The sequence below is a fragment of the Armigeres subalbatus genome, chromosome 2 (genome assembly GCF_024139115.2).
Source record: "Armigeres subalbatus isolate Guangzhou_Male chromosome 2, GZ_Asu_2, whole genome shotgun sequence".
NCBI lineage: Eukaryota > Metazoa > Arthropoda > Insecta > Diptera > Culicidae > Armigeres > Armigeres subalbatus.
This window is the reverse complement of record NC_085140.1, coordinates 177,248,721-177,268,562: the sequence shown is the minus strand read 5'-3', so window position 1 is coordinate 177,268,562 and position 19,842 is coordinate 177,248,721. Positions and strand designations below refer to the sequence as shown.

Below are 19,842 nucleotides of genomic sequence, written 5' to 3'. Positions count from 1 at the left end.
GGTGCAAGATGCAATCATCCTTTATCACACTAAACCATTAAATCATCGACAAACTAGCGCAATCTAGTACACTGGATTCTGTTTTTACACGATTTACATTTTCTCAATTTTTCACTCATCCTAATTGTTTAACGTATATTAATTATGATTTGATTTTTCTTTGATTTATTCTGGATTTTTTGAAACATGTTGCGAAGAAATTGGTGGCAAATTGAAGTCACACGATCAAAAATACGAGCGAAGAAAAATCGTGTAAAAACAAAATCCTGTGTACAATAATTAAAAGAAAACATCGACGAAGAGAAATCGATCAATACAGTTACGCGAGATATTGTCTTGTTAGCATGGTTTTATAGTATTGAGTTAAGTCAGAATTAGAAAATGAATGCTTAGATTTATTTTTTTTATTTAGTGGGATACTCAATTATGTATCCACATCTGCCAGGCGTATACGCCGATAGATAATTGATATTAATAGACCAACATTTGAAAAGGGCGTAAAAGCCAAAACTTATTCCTTCTTATTCGTCCACATATATAACATACTTTTGCTCATTAGAAGAATCCTGTACACCTTTCTAAAATGCATAAAGATATGTATTTCAGATTGAATTTCACAGACCCATACTGCCGCTAACCGCAAGTCGTGCACATCTGTATATGGAGGACCATATACAGATGTGCTCGACTTGCGGTTGGCGGCAGCATAGTCTTATATACAATCAGCTCGATGAAGCTATTGTCTGTGTGTCCTTGGCATATGAGAACAGCTGTTATGGTCAGTATGAGCAATTTTAATGATCTTTCAACCCGTTCTGGATTTTTTTTGCAAATTCTTTGCGCAATTTCAAAATCAATGCCCACAAATCTGCAATGTTCCTTACATATTGTGCAAATAGTCAAAAAAGAGTTTAGCTTGATTAACTGTACAGATCGTAGTTGCTAATCATGATTGGCCGAGAAACAGCAAATACGCACAGCTCACCAATTGAATAATATTCTTGGGAAATGAAATTAAAAATCATAATTTAATAATCATCAATTAAAAAAAATATTCTTATTGAATACTTGCTTCAGAGTTTCCAATTCATAACCAGTACCTAACGATGCTCCTTACTGTCAATTTAGGATTAGGAGCGGAAAATTAGTTTAACACTAATTGTTATAGGAGAGGAATGCTCTGCATCTCCGTAAGCGCTACGGGAAAGGAATCGTTGGTTAGTTGAGAAGGTAATTCATGTGATGCCCCTTGGTAAGCGTCTCAACGAGGTAGAGGAACTCTCAACGCAGTTAAATGCTCTCTGACAAATTTGTCGGTCCATCTATCGGAGAGTGAAACACTTGAGCAGGTTGTTGTGAAGGTTATACTCACCCATAAATCCGTTTACATCTGTGGCATTGACTTGAGGCCGAACGAACAGTGATCCCGTTAAATTTGTTGCGCATTCCGACTGTGTAAATCAAATCGTCAACATAGCTACCCCATGTGACACCGTAATCGTAGTTGGGGATTACAACCTTTCTAGGCTCGAATGGTTATATGATGACGAAGTGGAAGGATACTTGCCAACCAACGCTTCTTCCGAGCAGGAGTTACGTAAATCTAACTGAAACTTTGATTGCTAGTGGCTTGAAGCAAATCTGCAATGTATCAAATTCGAACGGAAGACTTCTTGACTTAGCATTTGTAAGCGACAGTAACGAACCTGTGCTTATTGAAGCACCATATTCAATCTTAAGCCCTGACCGCCACCACAAACCATTCGTTCTACCTCTGGACGTTCGTAACCCGGTTCATCATCTCCAATCTGCATTAGAAGAAATGAACTATGATTTTGACTTCTCTCGCTGTGACTACGAGGCTGAGAAGAACGAGCTTAATTCACTAGATTGGTTCCAGATACTCAGTGGAGACGATATTAACACCTCGTTTATATCATTCTACAACGGAACCTTCGACACGATAAGCAGGTATGTTCCTTTTCGTAGATCTTTACCTCGGAGGACGTACAAGCAACTGTGGTGGAAAGCTGAACGCTGAACGCGTCGCAGGTTTTTCCGTAACCGGGCTGCGACAAATAGAGCTCTTCTGCAAACCGTTGAATCGGAGTACGAAAATCTCGTGTCATCTACCTTTCGTGAGTATGTTCACCGTGTACAAAGCCAGCCTTGGGCTGAAAGTCTCGATAATAAAGACAAAAAAAAAGTTAAATCGAACCCGTCAGCTTTCTGGCGCTTCATTAAAACCAGGAAAAAATCGCATGCGATGTTATCCACTGTGAGTTTTGCTGATGTTACATCAAATAATATCGCTGCAAATAATAATCTGCTGAACTATTCGCAAGTTTTTTCAAGTCGGTTTACAATACGAACCCTCCTCCAGCTTCGACAGATCTTCTTAACTCTCTTCCATCATACAACATGAACTTTCCGCGTCCCACATTCTCCGTAGCTGAAATTTCGAAAACATTAGAAGCCTCCTCCTGCATTCAACGTGTGCTGACGTATTAGGATTGTCAGTTTGCATTTTGTTCAATATGTCGCTTGCGCTAGGAGTCTTCCCATAATGTTAAAAACTATCGTCCAATCTCGATTCTTAGTTGTCTGGCCAAAACACTCGAACTGCTGATTCATGAACGTATGTATAACACTTTACGTTACACTTTACCTGTTATCTCTGAGTACCAACATGGCTTTGTACGAAATCGCTCAACTGTAACAAACCTGATGAGCTACACTAGCATGCTGAATTGTAACCTGGAGAAGAGATGTCAAGTTGATAGCGTTTACATCGACTGTTCGAAGACTTTCGATAAAGTTCCTCACGGATTAACTTTAAAGAAATTACATTTCCTACGCCATCCGGAGTGCCACAAGGCAGTCACCTAGGGCCGCTGATTTTCATCATCTTCGTGAACGACTTATGCTATAAACTTCGATCCCATCGCCTCATGTACGCCGACGATTTGAAAATATTTCGAATTATTCGATCATTGACCGATTGTCTTGCGCTGCAACAAGATCTAGATGTCATAGCCAACTGGTGTTGTTTAAATGGTATGGAAATAAATGCGTCGTAATGCAACTCAATAAGTTGTACCAGATGCAGAACGCAGATAAACTTTCATTTCTCGGCATGCGGAAACGAACTGAAAAGTGTGAGCTCCATAAAAGACCTGGGAGTTACGTTTGACCGCAAGCTGAATTTTAATGAGCATATTGCAACGAGTACTGCCAAGACTTTCGCCGTACTAGGCTTCATGCGACGGAACGCTGCAGATTTTGATGACGTTTACCCCTGAAAAGTCTGTATTGCTAAGTTAATACTAAAGATGAAGATAAATAAATAAATAAATATTTATTGTAAACGAGGTTATTTTGAAAACAAGAAGACGAAAACTGTGTTTCAAATCAATCTAACGCAAGATCAATGTGCTTCGTTTAATAAGCTTTTACAACACTATCGATTCTCCCTGATCCCAAATCCTTAGCCCCGTCCATCCTTAAACATTGTAAACTAACCTCGAGTCACCACGAGTACGCTGTGTTCTACCCCTCTCTTACTAACCGAAAAATTAAATGATATTGATTGTATATATCACAAAGAACCATGGCTGCGTAAAGTGTTATACACGCCTGAGCCTACCAAATAAACGAACTTGAAAAAAAAACACTATCTATTCCGCATTAAATAATGTTGTGCTCTTCGATGCAGACATTAGTTTTATCACTTCGCGTTCTCCAACACTAGCTGGCGTGATCAGCATCAACACGATCGACAGCACACTAGTTAAACAAGTTTCTGCTACGCAAGGTAGATTTTTTTCACTTCGCGTTCTCCCGGACTAGCTGCCGTCCCACGATCGATTCCGCATTCATATTGTGTAAATAGTAAAAAAACATATCACCAAACTTAAATTTGAATCTTGGAAACACTGAAGACGTTTTATAGATGAAAACTACATACGTATTTGTCGACTGAGAACGGGGTTATGTAGTAAGCGTTAATAGAAAAAATGGCATAACCTAAAGTTTTGAAAACAACTTTAAGATTTTGTTCAGCGGCGCAGCCAAAATTTTTGATAATATAAAGTCCGGTTTAAGTTTAAATTTGTTTCGAAATTCCGCGGAATTCCGTTAAATTTCGTTAAAAGCTAGTTTTTACTAGCGAAATTTTTGCAATTTTACGAAACGAAACGAAATCAAGAAATCAGATTTCGCCATGCTCAAATTCCGCGAAATTCCGCGGAATTTCGTTTCAAACCACCAGAAACGAATTTTTTCAAAATACCGCATATGCTTAAGTGTAAGGAATATTTTTTATATAAGTGTTTTAAATCTTTCACCACTGTCTAGTGATCAAGACTACTGCTAGCCAATAAAATCTCGTCGGGGAGCTGAGATTCAGTATCGAACAAAATTGTATTGCATTAGGTTCCAAGCTTATAATGCGAACTTGTAAAAGCAAGTGGGGTGGTCAACATTTTACTTACTTCGAATTCGGTGAGATTGATTTAATTTTCTATTATCTTCAGGTGAGTGATAATTCGAATTATGAAATTGGTAGCACGGATTATAGAAACATAGGGTCATTATACCAATCCTCACCATACTAAAGAAAAACTGTTTTCAGAAAAATAACTAGAAAAATATGGGTGATATTAATATGTCAAAGGAAAGACTTTTCTTCCCGCTTTTTGAAAAAAATATGAAAATCACAATATATTTCATTAGCAACCCTATAACCAGAGGCCGACGGAGTAAAAAAACTTTCGTATTGGCAACGTATATAAATGCATGAAATCGCGAGAATAATACTGGCAGCACTTGAACTTTTTGCTTGCTTCTTACACGGAAGAAATAAACTACCCAATAGTGAGTTTAATTCACCCAACCTCGAACATCCGTACGGGAAGCCAAAATTGAGTAAGTAGGGTCGAAGTAGTTTGCCTTTACTCCCATGTTAAAAAAGTACCCAACGGAAAATTTATTGACCCAAATTTAAGTTTAATTCACTCAATTTCGACCTCAGGTAATGAAACTCAAATTTGGCTTCCCGTATTGAACTGGCGTCGTTGGATTGTTTGGCTCTTTTGTTTTTGACAACAAAAGAAAGAGTGGATGAAAGCGAAGAGAAAAAATAACTCAAAAGTAAGTTTAAAAGTACTCAATTTTAGGTACTTTTTTTCTTCCGTGTATGGATGCAAAAAGTAAACAAGTCGAATTGGAACCGCTTTTGATGGTTCGGTTGGAAACAAGATGGCATCTTCGCCGATCTCTTATTTTAGTATTTCTAGATTCCATAACCCAAAATCGCTTGATCCATAATAGGAGCACATGCACCAATTATGGCATTATTCATTCATTCATTTATTTAGCCTACATCTAAACAGGCAGATAACACTGAATCAACAATTTGACGCCACAATACATGGTTCGAGGCGGCATCTCTCCATCCTCGAATACGCCCCAGGCTCGCCAAGTCGTTTTGCACCTGATCTGCCCATCTCGCTCGCTGCGCTCCACGTCGTCTCGTACCTGCCGGATTGGAAGCGAACACCATCTTTGCAGGGTTGCTGTCCGGCATTCTTGCAACATGCCCTGCCCATCGTACCCTTCTGGCTTTAGCTACCTTCTGGATACTGGGTTCGCCGTAGAGCTGGGCGAGCTCATGGTTCATTCTTTGCCGCTACACACCGTCTTTTTGCACACCGCCAAAGATGGTCCTAAGCACCTGTCTCTCGAATACTCCGAGTGCTTGCAAGTCCTCCTCGAGCATTGTCCATGTTTCATGTCCGTAGAGGACAACCGGTCTTATGAGCGTCTTGTACATGACACATTTGGAGCGGTGGCGAATTTTTTTTTGCTTCTGGAGCTCGTAGTAGGCCCGACATCCACAGATGATGCGCCTCCGTATTTCACGACTAACATTGTTATCAGCCGTTAGCAAGGATCCGAGATAGATGACTTCCTCGACCACCTCAAAAGTATCCCCGTCTATCGAAACACTGCTTCCCAGGCACGCCCTGTCGCGCTCGGTTCCGCCCACAAGCATGTACTTTGTCTTTGCCGCATTCACCACCAGTCCAACTTTTGTTGCTTCACGTTTCAGGCGGGTGTACAGTTCTGCCACCTTTGCAAATGTTCGGCATACAATGTCCATGTCATCCGCGAAACAAATAAATTGACTGGATCTGTTGAAAATCGTGCCTCGGCTGAAACACCCGGATCTCCGCATGACACCTTCTAGCGCAATGTTGAACAACAGACACGAAAGTTCATCACCTTGTCTTAGTCCCCGGCGCGATTCGAACGAGCTGGAGTGTTCACCCGAAATCTTCACACAGTTTTACACACCATCCACCGTTGCTTTCCCAGGGAAGCTGTTCTCATCCATAATTTTCCATAGCTCTAAACGGTCTATACTGTCGTATGCCGCCTTGAAATCAACGAACAGATGATGCGTTGGGACCTGGAATTCACGGCATTTTTGAAGGATTTGTCGTACAGTAAAGATCTGGTCCGTTGTCGAGCGGCTGTCTACGAAGCCGGCTTGATAACTTCCCACGAACTCATTTATTAATGGTAACAGACGACGGAAGATGATCTAGGAAATCACTTTGTAGGCGGCATTAAGGATGGTGATCGCTCGAAAGTTCTCACACTCCAGATTGTCGCCTTTCTTGTAAATGGGGCAATTAACCCATTCCTTCCATTCCTCCGGTAGCTGTTCAGTTTCTCAGATTCTGACTATCAATTTGTGCAGGCAAGTGGCTAGCTTTTCCGGGCCCACCTTGATGAGCTCAGCTCCGATACCATCCTTACCAGCTGCTTTATCGGTCTTTAGCTGTTGGATGGCATCCAACTTCCCTCAAGGTGGGGGCTGGTTGGCTTCCATCGTCCACTGAACTGACGTGGTCGTCTCCTCAGCTGCCTTGACTTTCACTGCCTGTACTCTCAGCGCCATTCAAATGTTCCTCGTAGTGTTGCTTCCATCTTTCGATCATCACGCGTTCGTCCGTCAAGATGCTCCCATTCTTATCCCGGCACATTTCGGCTCGCGGCACGAAGCCTTTGCGGAGCGCATTAAGCTTCTGATAGAACTTGCGTGTTTCTTGAAAACGGCACAGCGGTTCCATCTCATCACACTTCACTTCTTCCAGGCGGTGTTTCTTCTCCTGAAAAAGGCGGGTCTGCTCCGTCCACGTTCTGTCGGGTACCTTGCTGCAGCGCGACCGCCCACGCTGCGTCCTTCTCCTCCAGAATCTGTCTGCACTCTTCGTCAAACCAATCGTTCAATCGACTTTGTCCCATATACCCGACGTTGTTCTCCGCTGCATCGTTAATGGTTGCTTTGACTGTATTCCAGCAGTCCCAAAGAGGAACCCCATCGAGCTCACCCTCTTCCAGCAACGCTGCCTCGAGATACTGCGCGTATGCAGTGGCGACATCAGGTTGCTTCAGTCGCTCTAGGTCGTACCGCGGCGGTCGTCGGTACCGAACATTGTTGATGACGGATAGTTTTGGGCGGAGTTTCACCATCACCAGATAGTGGTCAGAGTCGATGTTAGCGCCACGGTTTGTCCTGATGTCGATAATGTCGGAGAAGTGCCGTCCATCAATCAGAACGTGGTCGATTTGTGATTCTGTCTGCAGTGGTGATCTCCAGGTGTACCGATACGGAAGGCTGTGTTGGAAGTAGGTGCTGCGAATGGCCATATTCTTGGAGGTAGTGAAATCAATTAGTCGTAGGCCGTTTTAGTTCGTCAGCCGATGAGCGCTGAACTTTCCAATAGTCAGTCTAAACTCCTCCTCATGACCAACCTGAGCGTTCAAATCTCCGATGATGATTTTGACGTCGTAGCTTGGGCAGCAGTATGATTACCTCTAAACGTTCGCAACCATTGATTCTTTCCAACAAACCTCCTGCAGCGCTACGATGTCGAATTCACAGTACTTGAGCACATCGGCGAGTATGCGTGTGTTCCCGATGAAGTTGAGAGATTTGCAGTTCCACGAACCGAGTTTTCAATCGCTAGTCTTTTTCCGTCGCAGTGGACTTCACCGATGGTTCCGGTCCGTACTCTCTTGTTGATTGTTCGTTGCCTGGGTTTTTTTTTGCTGGCTTGCAGGGCCTGACACCAAACCCCCTAAATTTCCGGAGGACCATTCCTCCTTATTTCCGGTAAACCATGGTGCACAGTTTCACTTAGAGTCCCTCGCTGGCACAGAACAGACGCACTTATGGCACTATTCTTATTTTTAATTGCTATTATGGCAAATCCCATTGATTTCTTATGTGATTATTTCTCTATGTCTTATATTTACAGCGTAAAACGCTAATACCCTTTAATATGCTAAAGCAGAGCTTCCCAAACATTTGGGTATGCGACCCACCTAGCAAAATTCTATACGTCTCGCGACCCACCTATGAAAAAATGCATTTTACCAAGTAGTATTAAGCATTAATTGAATCAGAATGCCATCTGTTTCGGCTTCTTTCACTAAAAAAATATTCACGTTACCTTACATGTACGACGAACATGGTATTGTTTGTCAAAATGTTAGCGTTTTTATTTTACTTCATTAAGGGACAGCTTTTAGGCATAAATCGGGACTGCTTTGCGATTTGGGCGTAACTTATTTTGTAAACAAACATTGCTTCATGGATGCCGGAGAATGCAAGCGTTTTCATCCCAAACTAATTCCCTTATCCGGTAGAGGAAAGCTTAATCTGTCGGACCCATACCGTGGTTTCCTCATAAAATGCTTGTTTTTAGCAGGAATTCCCCTTCCAATAAGTTACGCCCAAATCGCAAATTGGTCCCGAAATGTTTAAATAAAATAACATGGTGATGGATATTTAAAATAAAATGCGGTTTGAACTTGAAATAATGTTCCTGAAAAAATGATCAAAAAGTTCGGCATTCGAGCTGCAATTAATATTTGTTCTGCGCGACCCACCAACAATCCGCTCACGACCCCCCTGGGGGTCGGGACCCACAGTTTGGGAAACCATGTGCTAAAGGATAGTAACACTCATTATCATTTAGTATATTTTTACGCCATTTTACGCCGTAACTGTTGAACATAGAGCAATGTACTGTAAGACAAAGTTGTAGAGTAAACATAATGCTAGAAGTCTACCATAGAACACATTTCGGAATTCAAGCTCTGGAATGAGTTATTGGCTGAATCCACGATCGTGGGCACCTCAACGTATCTTCTGGCAGGAAACAGATTCTGACCAGAGTCTATACTTGAGTTGCGCAATGATGACCTGCTTACACTGCTTACATTATGTTGGCAACTTGCATTTTTGTTCGACCCTTCAAATGACTTCACGGGAATGATTTATCACTAATTTATTACTAAATTAATGATTTCGTGTGTGTTACTTCTACGTGAAGTTAAACGATTTACAATGATATGGAAATGCTAATATCATCCTCCAAACTTGGACGTACATGTTCATGATAGCATTAGAGGCGAAAGTATAGAATTGATAGTTCCGTTAGGATACGGCAGGCATGAAAAATGTTTTTATAGAAGTCGATTTGAAAGCGAGCGGAGGGCAATATTTGTGATGGCACATATCGCACGACCTTCCTTCTGCCAAGCTCCCGTATGAAGGGGGAGGGAAGAATATCAGTGTGGAAGCTTCCAATGCAATTAAGTTTCAATTTTTCAACGTATACATAATAATTTTCATCATTATGAGATACTGTTCGATTTGGTTCAGACAAAATTCAATATAAACAAGTATAAACATCAGCGGATCTAGATAACGAAAACACATGCTGTCGAATTCCTTAGTAATCCTAACATGGTTTTATGCTGATCTTTCATGCCATCATAAGCTCACTTTGATAAAACTAATAAGTTTTAAGCGAACCTTGGAAAATGGTCTTGAACACCTTCTCAAGAGTAGGCCTCTTTCGTCTTATAGTGGTTTTATGGCTGTCTTGGAGCAAGCTTGTAGGACAATTGGCTTTAAATGTGGTTTTAAGGCACAAGTCTAGAAGTGTGCTTCAAGTGCATCATAAAATTAGTTTTGTTACTTGGGTTGCTAAATATATCAATTACTGCAAAAATTCATTACGCACTCTGTATAAATGCAAAAAATATGAATCAAAGAAATTATGAGACTTTTTTCCCTAAAATGCTATTTTAGATCTATCGTAGGTGATTTTGTCAATAATTTACCATAATGAACGAGAGTTGTCACTGCTAGGTGGATTTTTTTAGTTTTAAATGCCGTCGTCTTCTTACACGGCTCTACATTCCAACTGGAACTTCGCGTGTTTTTCAAATTAGTTTTCTATTAGAATTTACTCAGTTATTAATTGAAAGCTTTTCTATGCCCGCCATTGCATGAGTATGTATCATAAGTGACAAGTACAATGGAAACATTATGCCCAAGGAGTCTAAAATGTTTCCCAACCGAAAACATCCTAGACCAAACCAAGAATCGAACTTGCCATCTCCGGATTGGCAATCTTACGTCTTGCAAGCCTACTGGAGACCCCAGTTATAAATGCCCTGTCGCTTTTAAAATAAATAAATTACTGCCTTTCTAAAAATTTGAGCATTCATTTTGTTTTCTATTATAGGCCTTGTTTTCGAGGGTACCCACGGCTAAACCATAAATCGAAATGAGCATGAGCATGATGACCGTGAATTTCGTAGTTGCTACTCCGTGATTGACCAGAACAATCGCAATTGCACAGGGAACCAATGGATGGAAGCACGGGATTTGCTCTCCAACCTCAATGTGCACAGTCCAAGAGCTCTAATATTTCAAATGGTTGATAACGGCGCTGGCCACGTCCTCACGGTTTATCGGGGATGGGAAGGAAGTGATGACGTAATCACTCGCTCACTGCAAGCCAAGAATACCTCTGCACTCGCCACAAGTTTATGAGGAACTTTATAGGAATCTGGGAGTTATATAGCAGAGGTTCGTCTTGGTTGCCAATGTGAAAGGGTGGGTATATTCTAATTGGATGCCGGAACAAGCTTTTTTGTTCATACAGCTATCTGTTAGAACTGTATGATAGAAGAAGGAAACGGTATGAAATGCTATTTCCAGTTCTAGCGATTGCTAGAACATTAGAAATATATGGAAAGATACAAAGAAGGAAGAATAGAACAGGCCTGGGATTGAGCCCACGACCTCCTGCGTATGAGGCAGAAATGGTGGTCATATGACCACCAAGCCCGACCAAATCTTAAGTTTGAAATGTCCAAAATGCACAATTGTTCCTCTAGTTTTCCATTTATGTACAAATGTCGCCATAAAATAAAATAGGGTCAAAGTTGTGGGACAAAGACAAAAGGTGTCCACGACCGAATCTCATTCCATAGTATCGGAATTTTATTTGAATTATTTTGGATTTGAGAATTTTGGTGAAAAATTGTAGTTACACAAACAATAAAATAGGAGCTATGAAATGAATTTCAGTAGGCAGCAGAATAAAATATCCATGAAGAATTAGAAATTTTTCATTCAAAATTAGAAATCAGGATATGAGCAATAAATAAATATTAAATTTCCACAAATAATGCAAAATTTCCATAAGCATTTGTGATTTTTTCACAAAACAAAAATAAATTAGAACTTTTAAAAACAAGAATAGCATTTATAAAAGAATAATTTTCCATAAAGAAATCAAAATGTTCCACGCAAAAAAAAAATACAAAATTTGCATAATTAAATAAATATTAGCAATAAACAATTACAAAACGTTCCACAATTTTTTTTTTTCCATTAGAGATTAAAAATTTCCCACAAAATAATCAATAAAGGTTCCCCCAAACACACGCGACGCGACAGTCGCGACGCGATTCTATCGCTTGGCGACAGCGATTCTGTATGGAAGCGTAAATGGTATGGAAGCGTAAATAAAACATTGCCTGCAGCGAACCAACGATAGAATCGCGGCGACTAGTTATCGCCGTCGCGGCGATGAAATCGCTTAGGTCTGGGGGAGCCTTAAAAAGCTTTGAAAAACTTTCCAAAAAATTTTCCATAAAAAAAGGAAAAAAGCAATTAAATTGATAAAATTTAGATAAATTTTTAATTTTTTGTGGAAAAAAAAATATTTTGTGGAAAATTTTGTAGTTTTTGTTTAGGGGGAGTTTTTATTTTAGCCATTTCAGTACCCTATATGTGCAGCACATATCAGCGCAATTCGTTGAGCAGAGTCGATTAGTGCATATCTTCAAGATTCCACCCCCCATCCCCCAAAGTTCGTTTTTGGAGTGAACACAAGTGCCTTTTTGTTACAAGAAACGCTAAAAGAATAGCATTAAATTCTACTTTAACTACCTTATCATGCGTATTGTATTTAATAATAATCAAATATTTTAACCGAAATGATGTATGGAATTAGGTTCGATGATCACTATAGCTGACCTACTAAACAAACAAACGGAAAGTCCTTATAGAAATAACAATGACGCAAGTTACCACAATAACAGTGAACAGTTATTGTTTCTTTCGAGCCCATAACTGACCTAAAACCCGAACGATAATTTCAAGTCCTGGGGCGATTCTGTCATTCGCGAGTGCGTTTTCGAATGTATGTGACTTAACGGGATACTGGTTGGTTTTCATTTTGAATGTCATGTTATCTTTGGCTATGGAAATCAGTTTTTTTTATAAGAATGAATCAGAAATTATATCACGAAGGATTATTCTCAGTACACTTGGAAAGCAACTTATATCTCCTGAGTGAACAATTACAGATAATAGGGAAAAATATACAGCCTCCAGATTCACCTTAAAATTGATTGATCTTGCTCAGCCGGACTTATATTACTTTATTTATTTACAATAAATCTACACTAATAAACGGTTATAGCACGGCAAGGGTCAATTAACGCCTCGCCGGAGTAGGTATTCGATTTGTTTTATCGTCACCCGGTGGCATTTCGAAGCAATGGCGGCATGAGGATACTTTCTGCAAGTGGAGGAAGAATGAGGTGTAGAAAATTAGTGGAACACGCGTATTCACCCACCCATTTGGGGTCTCTTGAAGGTTTAACGCAAAGAAAGTGACCGCCTGGGGTTGGGTTGCGCAATAGCTTAATGGAGTTCAACCGGTAGCTGGAATTGGAGCAGATCGTTCGGCCGTAGGCGATGATGGCGATACTGGCAGTGAGGTTGTGAAAGACCCTTTGGAAGATGAGGACATTACAATTAATGACCGTTCTGCACGAATGCTACTGGTTGAGCATTCCACAGCGGGTGCGGTGGCTGAGACTTTCTGCCGCTATGAATGTTGTACTGTGAGGAACTCCCTAAAATTTTAAAGTAGGTTATATTTATGTGACAACTGAAAGTTTTATGTTGGTCCTACCTGGGGCGGTGGTTTTGATTATTGTCCGAAAGCCACTATTACCTTCGACTTCATAATGCACAGTGCGGACATATCCTCCCGGTTCGAGGACACCGTACCCGCCATGAACATAGTCTCCCCGGCGATTCTCCCAGTGGTCCAGTGAGACCCCCGTCTGTGGATGATCGATGTAGTACCGGAAGGCGTAGTCAATCTAGAAGGGGATAGGCTCGATTAGATCTGTTTCGTTATCATGATTTCTAGCGAACTCCGACCATAGCACAACCATCAATGAGTACAATATTTTACGTCCATAGCGCGTTTTAATTGAATGTTAATCACCGATCCCAAGAAACCAACCCTCTGTAATGAATGGTTGTTGGTTGGTATGGCACGCTGTAAATTGATTACTCCTCAGGTGTCTATTTCACAAACACACGGAATTGCGAAGTTAATTGACGACATTCTGTGGCCAGAGGGATGCTATTTAGTCGCAACATACAACCAACTACATGAAATGGGCTGGCTCTGAGGCGTAATACGACGCATTATCGAGTTAATGCAGTGCAATCTAAATACCATAAACTTGGTAGATGTTCTATCTATGTTGGGTGCATGATGACATCACATTAATCATGCATTTGTACTTCCAGCTTACACGAGTACGTACCTTAATAGTTAAATACTGACATGATGTTACATACCTATGAGAATTTGTAATTAAAATCATTAGATGAATCGATATGATTTTGTTTTGCCGACAGTGATAAAAATAAATATATAAAAATTAGCTTCCACTTTACAAGTTAGTACTTGAACGAAAGCTTTTAAATATATCTATCAGTTGAGGATATTAAATCGAATATTGGTGTTAAAATCGTTCCATACGACTTGATCGAAATAAAATTACAGTGCGGCCCGCGGGCAACACCTTTGTTTTGCTTTGATCGTTTCGTACGGAGTGAATTTAACACCAAAGTCCGTCTTATTACACTCAGCAGATAGATATATTTAGAAGCTTCCGACCAAGTACTAATTTGTATGGTTAAAGCTAATTATTATTATTAACGATTGAAGGAATCTAGCCTAGTGTAACTAAAATGTGCACGATACACTTTTTTAAAGCAGTGCTGATAAATATTTCCCTACAAAACAATGTTTTATCGCCAGGGGTATCAATATACCCTTTGTCACCAACCGAGTTTGTACTGACAAGAGCATCTCGCAACAAGCCTTTATCAGAACCCGAACACAATATGACAATAATTATTTGCCTTGCTTGCTTGATATTTACGGGAATACGAAACTATTTTTGTAATCAGAGCCTGGCAGGAGTGTAAATTAAAAAAAAAATTAAAAATCAAAAATCAAAAAATAGAAAAAATAAAAATTTAAGGGTTTTAAAATTAATTGAAACTAGAAATTGAAAGGTTTAAAAATTTTAAAATTTAAAAATTAAAAAACTTAAAAATTTAAAAATTTAAAAATTTAAAAATTTAAAAATTTAAAAATTAAAAAATTTAAAAATAAAAAAAATTAAGAATTTAAAAATTAAAAAATTTAAAAATTTAAAAATTTTAAAATTTTGAGATTTAAAAATTTTAAAATTTTAAAATTTTAAAATTTTAAAATTTAAAAATTCAAAAATTTAAAAATTTAAAAATTTAAAAATTTAAAAATTTTAAAATTTTAAAATTTAAAAATTTAAAAATTTAAAAATTTAAAAATTTAAAAATTTAAAAATTTAAAAAATTTAAAACTTAAAATTTGAAAATTTACAAATTTAGAAACCTAAAAATTCAAAAATTCAAAAATTCAAAAATTTAAAAATTTAAAAATTTAAAAATTTAAAAGTTTAAAAATTTAAAGATTTAAAAGTTTAAAAATTTAAAAATTTAAAAATTCTAAAATTTAAAAATTTAAAAATTTAAAGAAATTAAAAATTTACGAATTTAAAGATTAAAAAATTTAGAAATTCAAAAATTCTAAAATTTAGGAGCTTAAAACTGAAAAAAATTAAAAATTTTAAAAATTGAAAAATTTAAAAATTTAAGAACTTAAAAACTGAAAAAATAAAAATTTAAAAATTTAAAAATTTAAAAATTTAAAAAATTAAAAATTTAAAAATTTAAAAATTTAAAATTTTAAAATTTTAAAATTTAAAATTTTTAAATTTTTAAATCAACTTCAAATTTAAAATTTAAAATTTAAAATTTAAAATTTAAAATTTAAAAATTTAAAAATTTAAAATTTAAAATTTAAAAATTTAAAAATTTAAAATTTAAAATTTAAAAATGTTAAAATATTTAACTTTTAAAATTTAAAATTTAGAAATTTAAATTTAAAATTTAAAAATTTAAAATTTAAAAATTTAAAATTTAAAATTTAAAAATTTAAAATTTAAAATTTAAAATTTAAATTTAAAAATTTTAAAATTTTAAAATTTAAAAATTTAAAAATTTAAAAATTTAAAAATTTAAAAATTTAAAAATTTAAAAATTTAAAAATTTAAAAATTTAAAAATTTAAAGACTTAAAAATTTAAAAATTTAAAAATTTAAAAAATTTAAAACTTAAAATTTGAAAATTTACAAATTTAGAAACCTAAAAATTCAAAAATTCAAAAATTCAAAAATTTAAAAATTTAAGAATTTAAAAATTTAAAAGTTTAAAAATTTAAAGATTTAAAAGTTTAAAAATTTAAAAATTTAAAAATTCTAAAATTTAAAAATTAAAAAATTTAAAGAAATTAAAAATTTACGAATTTAAAGATTAAAAAATTTAGAAATTCAAAAATTCTAAAATTTAGGAACTCAAAATATAAAATTTAAAAATTCAAAAATTTCAAGTCAAATTTAAAAATTTAAAAATTTAAAAATTTAGAAATTTTAAAATTTAAAAATTTAAAAATTTAAAAATTTAAAAATTTAAAAATTTAGAAATTAAAAGATTTAAAAATTTGAAAATCTAAAAATTTAAAAATTTAAAGATTTGAAAATTTAAAAATTTAAAAATTTAAAAATTTTAAAATTTACAAATTTAAAAATTAAAAAAAATTAAAAATTTACAAATTTAAAGATTAAAAAATTAAGAAATTTGAAAATTCTAAAATTTAGGAACTAAAAATTTAAAAATTTAAAAATTTAAAAATTTAAAAATTTTAAAATTTTAAAATTTTAAAATTTAAAAATTTAAAAATTTAAAAATTTAAAAATTTAAAAATTTAAAAATTTAAAAATTCAAAAATTTAAAAATTTAAAAATTTAAAAATTTAAAAATTTAAAAATTAAAATAAATTAAAAATAAAAAAAATAAAAAATTTAAAAACTTAAAAATTTAAAAATTTAAAAATCTAAAAATCTAAAAATTAAAAAAAAAAATTAAATTTGAAATTTTAAAATTTTAAAAATTTTATGTTAAAATTAAATGCTTAGCAATACGAAATAAATTGTAAATTTATTACTTCGAAGGATTTTGAGGAAGAAATATCAAGTACGTCACTTTTTTGCTACCTAATGTTGGTGAAATTCCTTGAGTACCTAGTGCGGAGCTGATAAGTAGATCAAATTTCGTTAAGCCAATAACGCCACTGTGCGAAGTTAATAAAGATTAATTTGATTTCAAAAAATAATCCTGCGTCCTACAGAAAGCAGATGAGGGCGGCAGTCACAGCTTCGTCGTCCGCGAGTGCGTCCCTAGTACTGGCCGGGATGCCGTATTAATCCCTGGTTTGGGACAACGACAAACGAAGTGTTCAACACTATTGACTACTACAGATTTAGCAGTTGGATCGAAATGGGCCTCCCCCGAATTTGTGGGATACTCTGGTGTGCCAGGTCCGGAGCCTGGAAATCACGATTTGCTTTTTTGGGAGACCATACCCGAGCAAAAATGAATAACTTATTGATAACAAATTCTATTATCCGGTTATCGGACATTTTGATAACTGAATTTGTTATCATTTTGGCTGAATTAACAGCCAACATAACAAAAATGATACCAGAATTTTGCTCCTGAAATAACTAAATGAAAACAAATTAAGTTATCTCTGATACCAAGTTGATAACACATTTTGTTATACATATTATTGACTCAAATAACTAACTTAGTTATCAATTAGTTATCACTCATCACTGTTTTATCGACCAAAATAGTTAAATCTTCTTTACCGACTTCGTTACGCATTGAAAAAAATGTTGGCATTCACTGGGGTTCGAACTCGAATCACGTGATTGTACGGCGACGTCTCTGGGCACTCACCCAATTACGCTTTCTTGTGGAGCAAAAGAGAAGAGCACTACGCTTCCTACAATCTTGTATTTACTGAAGACTATTTATAATCAAATCATGATGCCATATGACCAACAGTTGGCTGGACATAGTGCAAAGCAGAATAACTTATTAATAACAAACTTTATTATCAAATTATATTGATAACTAGAATTGTTATCATTTTGGTTGAATTACCACTTAACATAACAAAAATGAAAACCGAATTTAATTCAAAATAGCAAGTCGACAATTAATTAGGATAAATACAGTTTATCGTCCTTTTATTGAACACTTTTTTTCAGTTGTGACCAATTAAATAAATATATAAATACTAGGCAATCATTCCCGATCTTCCTCAGGTTAGTTTTTCTCACTTATTGTCAATCATTAGGTTGCTAGCTGTTCAACACTGTAAATCGATTTCAGTGCTAGGATTCATTCAAACAAAATCAAAATCTTGTATGTCGCAGTGAGTTACATGTTTTCTCAAGGGGCAAGTAACTCTAAACTTTGCGATAGTATTAATCATTGTCCAGCAATAGTATTCGTGGTATTTCTAGTATCCATGATATTCCTCAAACAAAGATACGGTTGCTAGTTTGGTTGTTATGGCATTTGTCTGTTAGTTTTTGAAACACAGTGCTCCCCCGTTTTGGGAACATCTGATTTGTACTTTTTACAGATTCTAGAACGACGTAGTTTTTCGCCAATATTTTTAAGTATTTATGCATACTGTCGAAAGTTTATGTTTTCATATGCATGTTTAAACTCTGTTATTTGTAGACAACAGAAATCTCAACACATTCTTATTTATATGCAGTGAAGGATCAGGAGTCGATGTTCTATCTCTATGACTCAATATCGACTCAAAAAGCAAATTTTTCAACACTGAAAATTGTTTTATGGGTTACTATGATGATAGTACACCTTCTTAATAATCTTCCATTCTAGATCTCGATATTTCCATGAGTCGACCGACCCTTAACTATCGTGGAGGTTTGACTGCATATAACGATTTTGCCTGGATTTGTATTTTACGTTCAAACTTAAGCTCAAAACTGTCAATAGTTGAGCATATTGCAGCGCTGCACTTAGATCGACAGATCGTTGCAATTTCTTGATTATTCGACAGTTAAATTCTTCGCTTCCCCATATATTTGAACACTGCGGATTTCAAGATGAGTTATATTGCCGTAAGTGAATTATATTGCCTCAAACAAACGCATACTCATTTTATATATAGACGTTGTCCTGCAAAGTAGGCGGTTAGTCAAGAGTATTCACCATTCCTGAATGAGCACATATGCCCTTGGATCATATGTTTCGGGAGTTGCAAGTACACGTTAAGTTTTAATTCAACTCCTACATCGTATGGTTCTCAGATACATATATACTTCATTATTCAACGACACCTGAAATGAAAGTAAAGTCAATAAGCATAGTATAAAATAAATAAGAAAACTTGAACTCTTGTGCAAATTCCAGAAAAAAAAAAAACGAATCTATAGATATCGTTGGTAACAGGGAAAATCATCGTCTGCTTAGACAAACATTTCAGCTCAGTGTTAAGAAACAGTTCTTGTCACACTTTTTTAGCGTCCGCCATTATGGTGAGAATGGAAAGCTGGATGAACCTTAATCCTAATCTGTATGGTAAATCTGATTAAAGAAAGATTCGCAGTTTTATATGGTAGACTTTTACCTCATGTTAAACAAGTTGGGATGACCATTCACCATAAAATATGTCCATAGGAAGCTCTCACAAGTTAGTTTATTTGAAAGAATAGAATATTTAGTACGATATTTGAACGACGCGAAAATTTAAAGAAAATGGCAAATTTGTATTGATAATAAAATTTGTTATTATTCAGTTATCAGTTAATCACATGATTGATAACTGAATATCAAAATGATAATAAGGATAACTTAGCATGTTATCAGTTTGATATCATTTCAGTTATCTGCCTTTGCTCGGGTATCATTCCAAGGACCTGTGGAGCCCTTGATTTTCCTTAGAAAGCGTGGCCCAGTCCTGGCTTCACTGAAGTAAATTTGGCAGCTACAGTATAAAATATATGTTGTTTTCCATGCGGAATAATGGGAAGGAATATTTTCCCGCAAATAAAAAAGACAACTCCATTTTCTTTACACAGGAGGCGTTACTAGTGTCACGAAAATTATTTTACTGCTGTACGCACGTGGAATATTAGTAGCGGAATCCGGCACAT

At 35.9% G+C, this 19,842-nt stretch overlaps 1 protein-coding gene across 3 annotated transcripts in view; it reads right to left on the bottom strand.

Moving 5' to 3' along the window:
* Window positions 1-12,779: 12,779 nt before the first annotated feature.
* The window catches only part of LOC134215547 (cuticle protein 8), a 53,429-nt gene continuing 46,366 nt past the window's right edge, over window positions 12,780-19,842 (bottom strand). For 2 of the 3 annotated variants that reach the window (XM_062694709.1, XM_062694710.1), the window contains exons 4-5: window positions 13,365-13,557; window positions 12,780-13,305 (exon numbers count right to left, since the gene is read on the bottom strand). In XM_062694709.1, coding sequence (XP_062550693.1) covers window positions 13,205-13,305; window positions 13,365-13,557 — 294 coding nt within the window. In that variant the 3' untranslated portion in view covers window positions 12,780-13,204. The remainder of the gene's footprint in view (window positions 13,306-13,364; window positions 13,558-19,842) is intronic. The other variant, XR_009980217.1, reaches the window with a different exon arrangement.